The sequence below is a fragment of the Heptranchias perlo genome, chromosome 27 (assembly GCF_035084215.1).
Source record: "Heptranchias perlo isolate sHepPer1 chromosome 27, sHepPer1.hap1, whole genome shotgun sequence".
Classification (NCBI taxonomy): Eukaryota; Metazoa; Chordata; class Chondrichthyes; order Hexanchiformes; family Hexanchidae; genus Heptranchias; species Heptranchias perlo.
In genome coordinates this window covers 36,170,655-36,189,654 of record NC_090351.1, presented here as the reverse complement: position 1 = coordinate 36,189,654, position 19,000 = coordinate 36,170,655, and the positions used below count along the sequence as shown (strand labels likewise).

Here is a 19,000-nt window from a genome sequence, read left to right as displayed (position 1 = left end):
TAAATAATGCCATAGGAACTTTTAACATTGACTTGAACTACCAGAACAGGCAGACAGGACCTTGGTTTAATGTCCCATCTGAAGGACAGCATCTCTGACAATGCAGCACTCTTTCAGTACTGCATTGAAGTACTAGCCCTACTAATGAGACCAAAATGATGAGATGGGGCTCAAATCTACAGCCTACTGACTCAGAGGAGAGAGTTCTACCAACTTAGCTAAGGTGACCACAGCACTTTGGAATTTTGATTTGATTTATGTTATGATTTTGCTATGAAGTTAGATCCTGTTCACAGAAGGTTAACTCACTAAAAATACCAGAAAAAACAGTGTAAACATTCTGTATGGTCACATACCACATCATTTTTAAGACAATGGAGAGTCATCAAGCATATCCTATGGCACTGTGGCACCTTTAATGCAAGAATGGTTTTCATTCAATATACCCAGCCGGAAGCTTAGCTAAACAAACAATGTAATTGCTGTAGCTCCCGTATCAAGAGGAGGGGGTTTTTCATTTAAGATGATAACTTTGATTGGCAGCCAATCCACAACAGAGAACTGAGGGAGGGACAAGAGGTCAGCCTTTGTGTCGTGGTCAATATTGAATGTTCCTGGATGGGAAACTGGCATCAAGGAGTTGCCGACCTTTTTACACCTCACCCGATTCCCCTTTCTACTGACTTGCGTTTCCCGCCCCCTGGGAACAATTAAAATCGACCCCTCTATCTTTCTCTGGAGACGTTAGTCTACAGCACTCTGGGCCTGGAACAGCTAGAAGGACATAGAAGTCTTGTTTTCTCTCCAGCCAATGAGGGAGGCTATGAGACTCCAGTTCAGGCATAAATGCATGTGGCCTTCAAGAGTTAATATTAGTTAGAACAGAGACTGCTGACTTGTAAGTGAGATTAGTCCGTAAGAGGGGCAGAGCCGTGTATCTCATCATGTTTTATGATACTAGCAGCAGGGAATTGATTGAATCTCACTGGAAAACTGTGTTCTGTACATTCATGTATTTCATTTTAAATAGACCAGTTTGTCAGTTAATGAACTTTCTTTGTCTTGCTCCAGTTCACCTTCTGATAAGATAGGAGAAAGTATGTGGCATCAGGTACGAGGTACAAGATCATTGTATTCAGTTCGTGCAACGAGGGGCCTTATTGTTATGATCCATGGATCACACTATTGTTTAGCTAGATATTGACGCACTCTGGATCATAAGGGACACGAGGTCTGTTTACGGGAAAGACTGGTGATGCTGAACCCAAAGGAATATTTACTGTAGACCTGGAAATTTTAACGTTCATACATGTTGAAAGCTTTTTTGATTAGGTAGTGTCACTAGCTCATTTTTAAATGATCTTTTTCTGTTTGTGGGGGAAGATTAAATGAAGAATTTCTCAGTAAGGTGATTTAGTGCTGAATGAGCAGAAGCCTTAAATACTCAAGCCACCTGAATCAGCACAACATAATCCTGCTGCACACCAATTATTGATTCTCCGCAGATGTCATCGTTCAAGGGGGAACCTCGAGAGCAAAGCTACAACTGAGGAAGTGAACTTAGGCTGAAACACTCAAACAAGAGCAACTGGGTGTCAAACCGATTACAGTTTGCTCATCCTTAGCGCATCAATCCAGCGGGAGTCCAAACATAACCAGAGTGGAGCCCGGCAGCAGCCGTTCAGTGATTATCTGATGAGCGTGTTTGCTTATCAACGCTCCAGAGACAAGTCAGAGTACTGAGTTTTCATAATTTTTGTAGAAGTCACCTGCAATAGAAGGTGACTGGAGGTAAGCGGACAATCAAACAGTCTTCAGACCTGAATTGGAATGGATATTACTCTTATCTAACCACAGCAGGGTGAGAGTACCAAATGTTCATAATTTTGTTGAAGTCACTCTGAGCAAAAGAAAGACTTGTGGTACCTTCTCCCGGCTCTTAGGAACATCTCCAGACGCTTTACGTGCAATGAATTGCTTTGAGGTGCAGTGAACGGTTTTACGTAGGCAAATGTAGCAGTCATTTTGCTCATAGCAGGGTCCCACAAACAGCAATGAGATGGGAGGGGTGAGACCATGGAGAGATTTGAAAACATAAGGCAGAGACAGAGGTGCCATAAGTGCCCATAAGTAGTTCTAAGCATCTTGTTTGAAAACCGAAGGGAAAAGGCATAAAAAGTTATGTTGTTATCAGTCTTTTGTTAAAGGTGATGAGTTCCTGAGTAGACTTTCAAATGTGAACAAGTGTTTAGCCAAGTAACTGCTGTTAAAAGGTGTTGGGTTTAAGATAATTGGGGTTGTTTCAGGGGTAAACCTAGGCCCGGGAGCAGCATATCAACCGGGCAGAACAATCAGACCAACCAACAGCAGGGAAAATTACCCAACCAGTTCAGAATTTTATACTTGGATAAGTGAGGAGGGGAGAGGTACAGTGATACTAACGGGGAATTCAAGGGAAAGAGATTTTAAATCAATTGTGTAAGGGAGAAAATCAAAGAGCAATAAAGAGAGAGAAGAAACAATAAGACAGAGAGAGAAGAGGTGAGTAATTTATACTGATACTGGGAGCATATTTGTGGATAAGGAAAACTGTGTTCAGATGCCATTGGAATGAGAGAGATCGTGTTAAATTAGCATAGGGACAAAGAGATCAAAATAACTTAGATAGAGCCCACAGAAGGAATAGGGATATAAAGGAAGTAGAGGATATAAAAGTAAATATAAGAGATTTGGTTGATGTAACTGAGGCAACGTAGATTGAGGTCAAGAATGATAAAGGAAAGAAGGTAATTATTAGTTGTCATAATAAATATCTCCTGCTGAGGTAGAGAGGATACTGAAAGAGATTTTTTTTAAAGGTTACGGAGGCCAATAAAAAGGGCCAGAACATTAATCGTGGGGATTACCAATTATCCAGATATTGGCCAGGAAAACAGCAGAGGAGGAGCGCATGTCTCTAGAGGATAACTTCCTCACTCAGTTTGTTCAACAGCCAAAATGCTGAGAGGCCTTTGACCTCAACTACTGCTGGGGTCAGCTGAATGGGAACCTCTGCCACTGACCTCTGACCCCCCACCCCCACCCCACCCCCCCTCTCTCCCCTGCCCCCCACACAGTATCTGGGTCAGGTGAAGGTTCCCATATTTGAATATCAACGGAGGGCACTCGCATAACTATGGGTGCCCACTGTAGTTGGTGGAGGGGGTGGAATATGCAGCAAATTCAGGCCACTCTGGGAGGGGCCAATACCACCAGGAAATAACTTTAACATTTTTGTCCCCATCAGTCTTCTTTATAAGGATGCTGATTATACCTTCAGGTTGGCTGAATTTTGGGCGGCCCTGTCCAGGCTGCTTTCAAGATCCCAGGACCAGGGCCAGGAAAACTCCCAGTCTTGGAGTTCCCTCTGCTGCCCACACCCCCTTTAACACGAGGGATCATATCTGGGACAGATAAAAGATTCTGCTCCAAACAAGACCTACAGATACTCTCAGCAGAGACCAGGACCTGGCATCCTGGCCTAATTCACGGGCGTTTTGCTACACTCCTGCCTGATTTTCAGGACTTTATGACCCAGGTATGGTATATAATACATTACAACAGTGACTACACTTCAAAAGTACTTCATTGACTGGAAAGTGTTTTGAACATAGGAACAGGAGGAGGCCATTCAGCCCCTTGAGCCTGTTCCGCCATTCAATTAGATGATGGCTGATTTGTATCTTAATCCTATTTACCCGCCTTGGTTCCATATCCCTTAATACCATTACCTAACAAAAATCTATCAATCTCAGTTTTGAAATTTTCAATTGACCCCCAGCCCCAACAGCTTTTTGGGGAAAAGAGAGTTCCAGATTTCCACTCCCCTTTGTGTGAAAAAATGCTTCCTGACATCACCCCTGAACGGCCTAGCTCTAATTTTAAGGTTATGCCCCCTTGTTCTGGACTCCCCCCACCAAAGTGGGACATCCTGAGGTAGTGAAAGGCGCCATATAAATGCAAGTTCTTTCATTTTTTGCTTGTATAAGGTAGAAATAGGGATGCAATCGGGAGCCAGTTGGCATTTGAAATGTCACAAAGGCATGTAAAAAAGAACAGTGACACAAAACCATTGAACTTTAGTCTTGAACGGAATGAAAAATTAATTAATTAGAACAATGGCTAGGAAGCATTTAAAGAATGGTTGTTGGGTCTAAAACTGAAATTCATTCCAGCAAAGAAAAGCAAATTAAAGGGCAGTAGAAGTCATTCTGAGTTAAGCAGGAAAATAAAGAATAGCATCGGAGATCAGCTCAGGACTTTCCAATGGAACTGCGTAGGCAAATTGAAGCTAAACTAAGGAGAAGAATAATAAAGAAAGACAAGATGCAAGATTAATGATTGCATCTAAAATAGTAATAAAGGGTTATTTTAAATATGTGGCAAAAAGGTTGAACAAAAGCATTACATAGAATTTATAGCACAGGAACAGACCATTTGGCCCCCAACTGGTTTATTCTCCTCCCTCCCTACGTCAACTAACCCCATCAGCATATCCTTCTATTCCTTTCTCCCTCATGTGTTTATCCAGCTTCCCCTTAAATACATCTACACTATTCACCTCAACCACTCCATGCGAGTTCCACATTCTAACCACTCTCTGGGTAAAGAGGTTTCTTCTGAATTCCTTAATGGATTTATTAGTGACTATCTTATATTAATGGCCCCACAAGTGAAACTATCTTATCCACGTCTACCTTTTCAAACTCTTTCATAATTTTAAAGATCTCCATGAGGTCACCCTTCAGCCTCCTTTTTTCTAGAGGGTTTGGTGCACAAATGTGTTAATACGAAGCTGGAATATGGGGCAAAAGAATAGTTATTAAATAGTTGCTTTGCATCTATCCTTACTCAGGAAGAGAAGGGGAGTTTATCTAAAAGAACTTTCAGGAGCAACAAAGGAGGTGCTAGACTGCATGTAAATAGCACAGGGTATACTTATAAAAAGTTTAGATTAAGTATCAGCTGTGGCTCAGCGGTAGCACACTTACCTCTGAGTCAGAAGGTTGTGGGTTCAAGTCCTACTCCAGAGACTTGAGTCCATAATCCAGGCTGACACTCTCAGTGTTAGAACTGAGGGAATGCTGCACTGTCTGGAGGTGCCGTCTTTCGGATGAGATGTTAAACCGTAGGCCCCATCTGCCCTCTCAGGTGAACGTAAAAGATCTCGCGGCACTATTTGAAGAAGAGCAAGGGAGTTCTCCCTGGTGTCCTGGCCAATATTTACCCCTCAACTAACACCAAAAAACAGATGATCATTGCTGTTTGTGGGAGCTTGCTGTGTGCAAATAGGCTGCTGTGTTTCCTTATGTTACAAGGACTACACTTCAAAAGTAATCTGTTGGCTGCAAAGCACTTTGGGATGTCCTGATGGTTGTTAAAGGTGCTGCATAAATGCAAGTTCTCTGGCTCATGACTTCCTTGGATGTGAGTTTAACCTGGACAACATCCAGGCTTGGACTCATAAGTGGTAAGGAACATTCGTGCCAGACAAGTGCCAGGCAATGACCATCTCCAACTAAGAGAGAGTCTAACCACCTCCTCTTGACATTCAACAGCATCACCATCGCCGAATCCCCCACCATCAACATCCTGGGGGTCACCATTGACCAGAAACTTAACTGGACCAGCCATATAAATACTGTGGCTACAAGAGCAGGTCAGAGGCTGGGTATTCTGCAGCGAGTGACTCACCTCCTAACTCCCCAAAGCCTTTCCACCATCTATAAGGCACAAGTCAGGAGTGTGATGGAATACTCTCCACTTGCCTGGATGAGTGCAGCTCCAACAACACTCAAGAAGCTCGACACCATCCAGGACAAAGCAGCCCGCTTGATTGGCACCCCATCCACCACCCTAAACATTCACTCCCTTCACCACCTGCACCCCATCCACAGGATGCACTGCAGCAACTCGCCAAGGCTTCTTCAACAGCACCTCCCAAACCCACGACTTCTACCACTTAGAAGGACAAGAGCAGCAGGCACATGGGAACAACACCACCTGCACGTTCCTCTCCAAGTCACACACCATGCCGACTTGGAAATATATCACCCCTCCTTCATCGTCGCTGGGTCAAAATCCTGGAACTCCCTTCCTAACAGCACTGTGGGAGAACCTTCACCACACGGACTGCAGCGGTTCAAGAAGGCGGCTCACCACCACCTTCTCGAGGGCAATTAAGGATGGGCAATAAATGCCGGCCTCGCCAGCGACGCCCACATCCCATGAATGAATAAAAAAAACCTAACCTGCCCGCTGGGCAAGCAAAATCGGGTCAGGGGTAAAAGGTCAGACAAACCCATCCGGTCAGTTCCCTGACAGGCAGGTTAGGTTAAAATGACTCCTCTTTATCTCGATGTAAAAATAATTCCATGGCACGACGTACGATGACAGGATGCTGAGTTCCTTGTTTGAGGTTGTTGAAACAGGCTACTCATAGGAAGTGCGGCCACAAACCTTTATAAAAATCCCACTCACATCCACTCCTCCACTGGTCCAGTGTCTGATTAGTTTTTCTATACTTTAAAATGATACTGTGGATAAGGCCATAAAGATAGTGTTCCCAAGTGACAATGTCACACAACCAAATATGCCTAACCTATATTTACAGTCACATTTACGCAGCTAACATTTTTGCACTGATCTGGCGTACAACACCCTAGGGGTCTTTCATTCAGTTTAAAAAGAAAATATTTTTCCTTTGGAAAATGACTATGGATCTGGCCCCTGCAGTTTATGGTGATGTTTTTGGACGTTTGATTCACAATATCACATTACTTCACTGCAATCTACTGTAGATTAATGACCGCAGTTGTTATGTTTCAATTTTCATTTTCTTGAGACGTGCAGCAAATGACTGGACAGCAGTGGAACAGTCTGGCGGACACTCACTGCGCAGGATCACTCTTAACATTAGCCTCTTAGGCAAGATACCGCGGCCTGTGGGACTAGACCGCAGCACGAGTGAGCGTTGATGGGAGAGGAGAGGTGGAAACTCGGGGGGGGGGGGGGTGGTGGGAGTGGGCAAACTGATTTATATCAATGCTCCTGGAAGCAAGCCATTAATCTAATTGATGGATCATCTTTGTGGTTAGTTGGAATTTTTTTTTTCTTTGCCTTCATCTTCAGTAAATGCTGAGAGCTGATAAGTTACAGAATCAGTCGATATCTCTGAGAATTGTTGACATGCCTTTTGACATGTAGTAAATGGGCTCGGACTCAACTTTCTGTACTATTTGAATCTAGCTGACAAAAGAAAGCAATGTGGCTGGCATATACCGAGTGAGCAGTGGGGTAAAACCGCACTGTGCAATATTAACAACTGATGGGTCAGTGCCTCAGTCAGTAAATGTTTTTTTTTCTTAAACCTGGCTGAGTTTTTTTTTGTTGCCAAATTCACTTTTATACCTGAAGCATACAATAAATCAACGTTTTCAATCCTTGTGCGTTTGTTCAGTGAGTTAAAACCATTAATTATTTGTAAGGATGACACCAGAACTGAGAGGTTATACCAATCAGAAAAGATTGAACAGGAATAGGCTCTTGTCTCGAGAAAAAAGAAGGCTGGTGGTGTGGTGCTTATGTTTCTGGACTAGTAATCCAGAGGCCCAGGGCTAAGAATATGAGTTCAAATCCCAGTTTGAGAATTTGAATTCAGTTTTTAAAAAAAAAGACTGGTATCAGTAAAAGTGACCAGGAAACTGTTCAAACATAAGAGCAGGGGTAGGCCATTCAGCCCCTCGAGCCTGTCCAGCCATTCAATTAGATCATGATTGACCTGTAACTCAACTCCATTCAGATCTAATTGAAGTGGAACGGGCTCGAGGGGCTGAATGGCTTACTTGTGATTCTAAAATGATTCTAGAGAGACTAGCGTTCTGTATCGTAGGGTAAGGGTATCAAGGGATATGGAGCAAAGCTGGGTAAATGCATTTGGGGTACTGATCTGCCACAATCTAATTGAATGGCGGATCAGGCTCGAGGGGCTGAATGGCCTCCTCATGTTGGATTCCTATGCTCTAGGTCGGACATGGGCCGAAAACATCACACGCGCCAAGAGTCATTTCTCGCTGGCTGAGCACTGGGGAGACTCTAATCTTGAGTCACGTGTAGTAGGAGCTTACCTGTTAGCCAGCTTGTGACTGAAAGCACAAAGACAGGACTGATTGACAGTTTCATCCTGAAGACCACACACTGTGCCAACACAGCGAACTGCGAGAGAATTTCTTGCTCTGAGTTTGCTGCTAATTCCCTTCTGAGTCTCGGTAGTCACCTGCAAAAACAAATACCATTGACTCACATTTAAAATGAGATTACTCTGTGCTGTGCAGACTTTGTGAAGTTACTTTTTTTATTCCTTAAGTTGAGACACTGCACCATGGGGGGGGAGGAAGGGGGAGTGAAACACCATTTTATCGGGGTAGAGTTTCCGCTAGATTGCACTGGTTTTATCAATCGATAAATCGAGTTTCCGCAATCTTTAACGCTGGTTCAAAAATCATTGCGCTGAAGCCGGCCCCGCCCACAAAACTGACCACCCCCTCAGATCGAAATAACGAGGATTGCAAGTTTCCCCCCGTTGCGCCCGTTTGAGGAGGGTCTTCAAGTTAATCTCGCTTTCTTAGGCGTCCAGGCACGAGTAGGCACTTGTTAAATGTTTTTAAAATATTGAATTTACTAAGAAAGTAACTAGTGTACACCAATGAAACTAGTAAATGGTTCAGTATAGTTTATTGAGTCATTTTCAGTGATATAAAATCAGGTTACTCACAGGTGGAGAACTGGACACTGATTAAAAATCCTTATTTTTTGTTGATTGGACCCATTTTCAGCTGTATTAATAAAATTGCACCAAGTTACCACTCTTAAATACATCGATGAATATTTTTTAACGCAAAGAAAAAACAAAAAGCAACAATTAGGTTGAGTTCTGACAGAAAGTCATCGACCTGAAACATTAACTCTGTTTCTCTCTCCACAGATGCTGCCTGACTTGCTGAGTATTTGCAGCATTTTCTGTTTTTATTACTTTCTATTACCCTGACCGATTGCGTTTGGTCCATGGAAGATTTCACGTTTGTGATTATGCAAATGCATTTTAGTGGAAAATTGAACTGTAACCGAACCAGTGCAATTTCAAATGCAACTGGCGCCCAATTTGCCGATTGCACCCACAGTGGAAACTTTACCCCAATATTTCTGAACTGAAGCTGGTTTTTGGATTGCACTGGTGCCTAGGCCAGTGATAGCAGCTCCTCACACACGAGCTACAACTTGAAAGTAAACTTGCTGGGATTCGCAAAGGCTGCTGGCCAGGGATGCCTGCTTTTAGCGGGTATTACCAGCCTCTGGCTTAGCAGATCCCAATACGTTTACTCCCGGGATTAAGCCTGCTGCACGAGTTGAGTTTCCACTGGGTTTGCCATGTGCTAGTTGGTGTCTGGCCACTATTTCCAACCGAAATCGTTAGCTGCATTCTTGTCCAATTTCACCAGAAACAGCAAATGAAGGCAGTCTCCCTGCTGTGTCAAGGATATCGCTGACACATCGTGAGTGGAGAAATTCTGTCCTCTCCCACCATATCAGCGGGGGGGTTATCCAAAATTAATTATACGATTGTTAGCTATACTCTGTCTCTTTCGAGCGCTTCCATCTGCTGATGTTTTGCTGAAACAGTTCTAGCAGTGCCACAGAATCATGTCCAGCTTCTGTGTTTATAGTGTTGGGTAACTGAGCGATGGTTTGCTTTAATCGAGCGTTCCCATCGATAGGGTGTCCGTAACAGCCCAGTGCTGCGGTGCATTAGAAAGGCACAGGGTGACAGTTGTGATCTTTTTTTAACGCAGCGACTTCCTGATTTCTGCCGGGGCGAGGACCTGTCTCCAAAGCGAGCAATCCACCCAAGTTCACCTCAGACACCAAAAGCTGCAGTCAGTCACACGGAGATCATGGAAGAGGGTGAGACACATTGTCTTGGTGGAGACATTGGGTTGTGGAGGTGAATAGGCCACATATCTCTGTGTGAGTGTGTGTGGAGGTGGATGGGTGAGGTGCGTGTGTTAGTGCATGAAGCTGTATGGTGCATGTATGTATGGTGTGTGTGTTAGTGCATGAAGCTGTATGGTGCATGTATGTATGGTGTGTGTGTTAGTGCATGAAGCTGTATGGTGCATGTATGTATGGTGTGTGTGTTAGTGCATTAAGTTGTATGGTGCATGTGTGTATGGTGTGTGTGTTAGTGCATGATTATTTGTATAGTGTGTGTGTAGAGGTGGATAGGTCATGTACGTGTGAGTGTGCATGTGTGCATGGTGTGTCGGTGAGTGTGGGGGTGAATAGGTCATTTACACCTCCTCTGGACCCATCTTTTGTTTCTTTACTTGTCCCATTATCATCTCCTTTTGCCTTGCACCATCATCCCTTTCGTCATTTAATCACTCCTGCCCTCCACCCTATCACACACCTTCCCTTTTGTTCTTTCCTCCTCATTTTTCCCCGGCTCTGTATTTGCTTAAAAACTGTTAAATCTTCAACTTCTTTCAGTTCTAATCAAAGATCATCGACCTGGAACGTTAACTCTGTTTCTCTCTCTCCACAGATGCTGCCTACTCGCTGAGTGTTCCCAGCACTTTCTGTTTTTATTTTAGGTCGTGTGTGTGTGTGTGTGTGTGTGTGTGTGTGCGTGTCTGTCTGTCTGTCTGTCTGTGGGGAGGTTACATGGAATGTACAGCACAGAAACAGGCCATTCGGCCCAACAGGTCCAAACCGGTGTTTATGCTCCACACGAGCCTCCTCCCTCCCTACGTCATCTAACTCTATCAGCATATCCGTCTATTCCTTTCTCCCTCATCTGTTTATCTAGCTTTCCCTTAAATGTATCTATGCTATCCGCCTCAACTACTCCTTGTGGTAGTGCATTCCACATTCTAACCACTCTCTGGGTAAAGAAGTTTCTCCTGAATTCTCTATTGGATTGAGTGGGGAGGTGGATAGTTGATGTGTGCACCATGTGTGTGTTGGTGTAATTCATAGGTGAGTGTGCAAGTGCACGTGCTTGGAGGAGAAATCTGCAGAAGTGAAGAAAAAGGAATCAGAACAACTAAATGTCTGAGGGAATGGAACTAATAGTTCAGTACGGGTGTTTTTATATGACAGGAGTGCAGCCAAATGCATTCCTTCCTGTAATCAACTGATCTACCTCCATAAAAATAATAATTTACAAACCTGCCCTCATGTTGACTGGTTCCTGTACCGTCAATGCCAGGAGCTGGTTGACCCTCTCACCCCGTTTTACCCTCATTACAATTGTGTCTGCACGTCACACAGCGGAGACCACATGACCAACACTTGATCATAATGATGAATAGGGGAAACCGCCACACATAAATCACTCTTCCTGGACCAGAGCAGCTTTGAAAGGTAGCGCAAAAAGCAGGCACGGTGGCATTGCTGAATCCAAAGTGACTGTGTGACCTCCTCCAGCCCTAAAACCCTCCGAGAACTCGACGTGCCTCCAATTCTGGCCTCTTGTGCATCCTCCACTTCTTGCGCTCCACCATTGGCAGCCGTGCCTTCAGCTGTCTAGGCCCTAAGCTCTGGAATTCCCTCCCCAAACTCTCCGCTTCTCTACCTCGTTCCTCCTTTAAGACTCGACTTAAAGCCTACCTCTTTGACCAAGCGTTTGGTCACCTGTCCTAATATCTCCTAATTTGGCTCAATGTCAAATTTTGTCTGATTACGCTCCTGTGTAGCGACTTGGGACGTCTTACTATGTCAAAGGCGCTATACAAATGCAAGTGGTTGTTGACCGAGATCCACCAAACGAGGGCACCTCCGGAGATAACACGGTTCCACATGGTAGCACAAACAGGAACTGGTTACCCGTCCAAGGAATTTCTGCTGGTTATTGGTCGTCCCAGTGACTGGGTCCCACCTATGCCGGTGAGCACTCGCAGCTGCCTTCGTGCTTTGTCGGAGCAGCATGGGAGCCAGCAACTGCGCAATGTAAACAGAGCAGTGTCACGGGGACACCGAGGCAGTGTGACAGAAACACTTTGTCTAGTGGCTGCACTATATAAATGTGCCATCAGGCAACTCACAAGTGTTATTCCACTGACACTATAATTAACTATTAATAATATCCTCAGTTATGAGTGGCAGCCACCAGACAACATTAATGTTCTATAGAGCCATTTCTTTGCAATCCCTTAAAAGTGCAGTGGCCCCTTGTGATTTGGAAATATTATTTAGCAGCATCTTTCTCCTGTAATGGATATAGAAGGATCAATACTGTCCATACATGGCTGATAAATATTACATTTTTATTTATCTCACCAAAGCCCTTGCATTACTCACTCATACTGATTCACCCTCTGGAGACACCTGGTTGATTCACACCACTTTTCCTATTATTTTTTAATACAATTTTTTCTCCTGCTTTTCAAAACCACATATCCACACGCAATGCGCAGGAATCATAATTAGACAGCCGCCCCTCTTTTCTCACTCCCTATTGGTGAGCGTGTCACTTATCTGAACAAGGAGGAAACAACAAAAGCTTAATTTTCGGTGCAGATTTTATTTGCTCCAGTCCAGCAATGCGTTGGTTAACATTTTTCGTTTTGCACTACAAAAAATAAAATGTCAGGGGTCTGGTTGACCCTCCGCTCCCTTGTTTGTATTCTCATGACAATTGGGTCTCCATGTTAGGGGTAGATGAAGAAGAGTGGGAGGAGGCTCATGTGGAGCACAAACACCGGCATGGACCTGATGGGCCAAATGGCCTATTTCTGTGCTGTAAAATTCTATGTAATTCTATTCTATGTAAACATGGATGGAGCTTTCAACTTCCCGCACAGGCTTGGAAAGGAACTTGGGTGGAGTGTGTGAAGAGCAACCAATCCAATACTGTCCGTCTTACGCCCTGACCCAAGTTGCACGTTCCGCCCAATGAAACAAGTGGAAGAAATTCCCTGATAAAATAAAATTGAAAAATGAGAACTCTTCCTTTGAGATAGCAGAGGTTCAGTGTAACCACAGTCACGCCTCTAAACCTGAGAAGGCACCACAGCAGACCCATTGTAACATTCCCATTGTATAGAATTCCAATGGACCAAGCCCCTTCCCATTCACTCCAGCTGTATAGAATTCCAATGGACCAAACTCCTTCCCATTCACTCCTGCTATATAAAATTCCAATGGACCAAACTCCTTCCCACTCACTCCAGCTGTATAGAATTCCAATGGACCAAACTCCTTCCCATTCACTCCAGCTGTATAGAATTCCAATGGATCAAATGTCCCATTCCCTCCAGCTGTATAGAATTCCAATGGACTAAAACTGCTTTCCATTCCCTCCAGTTGTATAGACTTCTTAATCCGGAATAAGCCATTGTAAATTGTTTTGTAATGCTGTGTGCATTGAATTTAGTCAATCCAATTGCAACTTATACCTTTGGATAACGATATATTTTGGAGCTTTAAATATTTTCAGGTAAAAATAATCAACATTGTTACATGTTCAATATTTTCTGGTGTGTTTGGTTGAAGCAGAACTGCTGAGTGAACACTTCAATGTGTTGCGGTAGAGATTTGTTTCTCTGCAGTTTATAGGAACCCTGATCCCAGCATAAAAAATTCTTGGCAAAGTAGCTTGGAGGTTTCTAACTATTCAGCTCTTCAGTAAATCCAGTCACTGTGGAAAGCTTACCACCATCTCCTGCCAATGCGCAGAATGACCGCCAATCCAGGACGACTGGAACAGAGGGAGACTGGGTTTAGGGAGTTGGTACTGTTTTTTCTTCAATGGATTTTCAAGTGTACCAAACACTTGGTGGGCTATAAATGAGGATGCTGAATGAGATAAATGGCCTTTTCTCATCCCTGACTTTTCTTGTGTTTTTATATAACAATTTTGATAGTGATTGGGAGGCCACTGGAGCATGGCAAGGACGCTATGGGCAAGAGAAGTGGCAGTGATCTCATCCGAGTGGTATCCTGGGGGAGGAAATAGGGCTGGTGGATCTGAGACAGTTAAGTCACAATTTTGAAGAATGGAGGCAGCGTAGACCTGGGAGTTATTGTCAGGGAATGCTCCAAAGCTGCTGCAGTTGGAATCAGTCTGGCCAGCTTGGGCTAATTTATTGAAGGTATGCAGTGCAGGACACTGTCTCTTTATAATAGTGTGGGGAAGGACAATGTCCAGTGCAGGATGGCAGGATAGTGCCCCTTGATAAGCACGAGTAATGAGGGCATGCAGCATGCCCGCGCGATGCCCTACCTGTTAATAACAGTGGTGGAACATTGCCCCGTCAGAGCAGTGTGGGTAAGAAGGCATTGCAGTGAAGGGTTGTAGTGGGTGCCAATACTTTCAGGATTATCACTCTAATGTCCTTAATAGAGCTCCTTCACAACATGGCTATTGTTGCTGCCTGATGGGGCCTCGCTCCACTGTCTAATTCAACAACTACATCCTATTAAAATGGAATTAACAATTAATTAAGGTCATTGTTTCTGAATTTGTTTATGCAATTTGTGAAATTGTAATAGTTACTAAGCCTCTTCCTCCTGGAATTCAATAAAGAAGCATGGGGGTGGGGTAGATTTAATTACGTGTGAGGGACTAGCCTGGAGTCTTCCACTTTTCCCAATTCCTTTCAATGCAATAGTGATTTCACCTGAAATATAGACAAGTGGAAATTCTCATGCATAGGAACATAAGGAACAGGAGCTTTGACTATCCGGAGTTATACTGAACTGCATTCCACTCTGGCTCACGTAACATACAATTAAACAACAAAATACTCTGGGAGTTCTTCATTTTCAGTTATCCTTGTTATTGTTTTGCGATTTAAACTTTTAGGTGCCACCTTTTTTCCCCATCATTCCCAGGTGAGAATAGAGGTTCCCAACTCCAGCGATTTGGAAGAAAACTTTCTTTTCCTCTGGGATAAATATCCAGTATGTTGCAGAATTTGCATGATGGCCTCTGACCTTTGCTCTTTATTTTTGACTCTTCTGATTGCAGGAAGCAGGGTGGGGCAAAGGCCAAAGGGCAAAAGAGTCCCAGTCACCAGTGTAAGGGCACAAAATGCTTGGTATTGAATTTTTCCATCTGGATGGCAGTGTCCCGTTCAGAATTTGCTACAGAGCTGAGACAGGTCAGCTCCAACCTGCAAGTGGGCGAATTATTCAACTGGATGACTAGACATTTAAACAACATCACAGAGGAAATAGAACAACAACACTGGGGGAAGGAAAACATAAGAGAGTCCCCAATGACCCATCACCCCTGTGCTCGCTGACCTACATTGGCTCTCGGTCCAACAACGCCTCAATTTTAAAATTCTCATCCTCGTGTTCAAGTCCTCCATGGCATTACCCCTCCCATCTCTGTAACTTCCTTCAATCCTACATCCCTCCGAGAACGCTGTGGTCCTCCGACTCTTGGCCTTTTGTGCATCCCCCACTTCCTTCACCCCATCGTTGGCCCTAAGCTCTGAAATGCCCTCCCTAAACCTTTCCGTCTTTCTCTCCTCCTTTGGCGCATCATAAAATCTCCCTCTTTGACCTCTCCTAATGTTGCCTTCTTTGGCTCCGTGTCACTTGGTGTCTGATTACGCTCCTGTGAAGCGCCTTGGGACATTTTACTACATTAAAGGCGCTATATAAATGCAAGTTGTTGTTGAACACTTTTTGTTCAAAGTTCTCCCCTATTCAATTTCTTTTGTCTTTGTGTAAAAACGTTCATTTTCTTCCCGGTATGGAGATCCCTCGAGTCCTGCTGCAGTAATGTTACCAATGGGGAAGTGTCCCTGTGCATCCTGTAGTGGCTCCAGAGAAAAGAGTGTTACTGGCCAGAGACCTGCGTCCCTGGGAGACCGGGAGACCAGGCGACCAGCTGACCAGCTACATTATCCGCATTGCCAGCTATCAGGAGTCAACCCTTGGTTCAGTGGTGGCATTCTTGCCTCTGAGTCAGAAGATCCAGCAACTTGAAAAGATAATCTAGGCCGACACTCCAGTGCCAGTACTGAGGGAGTGCTGCACTGTCAGGGGTGCCATCTTTCCGATGAGATGTCAAACCGAGGCCCCGTCTGCCCTCTCAGGTGGACGTAAAAGATCCCATGGCACTATTTGAAGAAGAGCAGGGGAGTTCTCCCCGATCTCCTGGCCAATTGTTATCAATCAACCAATATCACTAAAAAATAGATTATCCGGTCATTTATCTTATTGCTATTTGTGGAACCTTGCTGTGAAATTGGCTCCTATGTTTCCCTACATCCCTACTAACTTTTGCATTGGTAATGCTGTAAGACCTCTGTTTCCCTACATTACAACTGTGACTACACTTCAAAAGTACTTCACTGACTGTGAGGTGCTTTGGGTCATCCCGAGGTCATGAAAGCCGCTAGAGAAATGCAAGTTCTTTCTTTTCTTTCACTGGAATAGTTTCCCAGACCTAATTCAGCTGTCAGACTGGCTGGGAATCGCAGCCCCACAGTTTACTATAGAGTGGCTCCAGAATGCACGGAGATGCTCCTCATTGGTGGGAAGGAGGCAGGTTGACAAGGCCCTTCATGTAGATAATAAAATCCCCATTTTCATAAAAACATGAGAGAAAAATCTTGTAAGCATGTTATTTTTCTATACAAAATAGGGAAGCACTTTCAACAAAAAATAGGCCATTCCCAAATGATTCCTTTGCCTTTAAGTATGTTTCATGCACATTAACTGAAAATGGATGAGAATGTTCCTGGATAGAAACGGAACAAACTCTCGGTGAAATAAATTGGAGATATCCTGAATTTAGAAAGGTAACACCCAAGGGGAGTAGGAAGTATTTAAAAAGAAACAGATCTTTGTGGACCTCGAGCTGAGCCAAAAGCCCCTTTCAATTGGGAAATAAATTGTATCATCAGAGAACTCTAGATGACAAAGACATTATTTGTCACTTCATTCAATGAATACTATTAATAAAAGAATATAGAATGTGCGTTCCCTAGCACTGGGCAATTCATGCTTTATATTCCTCTAGCCTCGGGCTATCTCAGTGGCACACAGTCATTAATGCATTAGAAGCCGCTCACAGCTGAAGTACCAGCCCACTTAGCGAAAGTGCTTTGTCTGAAAGTTATCACGCCCACTCCCGGTATCACTGGAGATCGTCAAAGATAAAACAGTTCCTTTGTCTGTTGCAGGGCCATTCACTTAATAGCACTGCAACTCTTGGAGCCTCAGAGGTTAGCTCAGAAGATTCCAGCCAACGGGGTCCCAGTGTACTGCCTAGACCATGTGTAGCTCAGTCCATACAGCAATTTCGCCCTATACATGGTTTAGTCTTCACACCTCCCTGGGTAAAGTGAGACCACTAATCTACCCATGTCAGATACTTCTCTCACTCCCAGTATAACCCATGTAAGGTATTCCTCTCACTCCACGTGTAACCCATGTAAGGAACTCTCTCACTCCACGTGTAACCCATGTAAGGAACTCTCTCACTCCACGTGTAACCCATGTAAGCAACTCCTCTCACTCCACGCGTAACCCGTGTAAGGTACTCCTCTCACTCCCAGTATAATTCATGTAAGGTACTCCTCTCACTCCTAGTGCGTATGTGAGTGTGCCCGTGTGTATGTGCGTATGTGTGAGTGCGTGTGTACATGTGTGTGTGTATATGTGCATGTGTATGTGAGTGCACATCAGTTTCTGTGTATGTAAATTTTGCAAGGCTCTATTCCTGACACGGAGCCTTGCTGAATGGGGGTGTGGGTCGGAAGATCAGGTGTGGAGGTTGAAACGATGGCAACTTTTATCCGCGCTCCTTATATAGCCAGGTATTTCTGAATTAATCAGGACTGGCTTCCTTTAGGTCACTTTGGGTTCAAAGTTCATTCTAGTACATTGGCCAATGCACTGACGTGGTGGGTTGACTACATGCTCTGTACCTATGCAACCAACAAAACATGTGCCTCACGACCCTGTAAAAAATGCACAGTGCGGAAAGTGACAGCACCACATACAAATCTTCAGCAGCTTCCAGGGACCTTTTGAGAGGTCACAGATGGCATCCATTTCCCCAAGATTATGCGTTTTGTACATATTTTGTGCTCATCGATGTGAGGGATTTTGGTGTTGAGTGATGAAATACTTTCCAATTTTAAGTGCCCGTTGCCACTTTAAGGCACTCACAGGTCAGGTAGATCGTGTTTAGATGCAGTGAAGTTCTCTTACGAAATTGACGTACAAACATCTGAAACTGACAGGCAGGAAAAGACCAGCTAGTCCACCAAGCTTGCCTCTTTGCACTGCCCGAATTATATGTCTCAACCCTAACCTCAAAAGAGCGCCTCTTGCTGCATCACTATAATGGGCTGGACCTTGCTGGACTGGGGCATCTCACCGTGCATGCATTAGTTAGACTTTCTCCTGCACCCTTCAGCTCCAAGTTTATTTTGCCCTGTAAGTTGCTGGAAGTGTGAGCTGATAACGGAGCGGCAAGGGCAACAAGGCATCTGGGACCTTGGTGAACGACGGGACCAACAGTCTATCTTTTTTTTAATTCGTTCACGGGATGTGGGCGTCGCTGGCGAGGCCGGCATTTATTGCCCATCCCTAATTGCCCTTGAGAAGGTGGTGGTGAGCCGCCTTCTTGAACCGCTGCAGTCCATGTGGTGAAGGTTCTCCCACAGTGCTGTTAGGAAGGGAGTTCCAGGAATTTGTCCCACCGACGATGAAGGAACGGCGATATATTTCCAAGTCGGGATGGTGTGTGACTTGGAGGGGAACGTGCAGGTGGTGTTGTTCCCATGTGCCTGGTGCCCTTGCCCTTCTAGGTGGTAGAGGTCACAGGTTTGTGAGGTGCTGTCGAAGAAGCCTTGGCGAGTTGCTGCAGTGCATCCTGTGGATGGTACACACTGCAGCCACAGTGCGCCGATGGTGAAGGGAGTGAATGTTTAGG

At 44.4% G+C, this 19,000-nt stretch overlaps 1 protein-coding gene across 1 annotated transcript in view; it reads right to left on the bottom strand.

Annotated features, from left to right (window-relative positions):
• Nucleotides 1-18,114, bottom strand: part of cntn2 (contactin 2) — an 84,923-nt gene extending 66,809 nt beyond the window's left edge. The window contains exons 1-4 of the mRNA XM_068007780.1: nucleotides 18,063-18,114; nucleotides 14,653-14,717; nucleotides 11,923-12,036; nucleotides 8,166-8,314 (exon numbers count right to left, since the gene is read on the bottom strand). Of these exons, the coding sequence (XP_067863881.1) occupies nucleotides 8,166-8,314; nucleotides 11,923-12,036; nucleotides 14,653-14,717; nucleotides 18,063-18,114 (380 nt within the window). The remainder of the gene's footprint in view (nucleotides 1-8,165; nucleotides 8,315-11,922; nucleotides 12,037-14,652; nucleotides 14,718-18,062) is intronic.
• Between the last annotated feature and the right edge of the window lie 886 nt (nucleotides 18,115-19,000).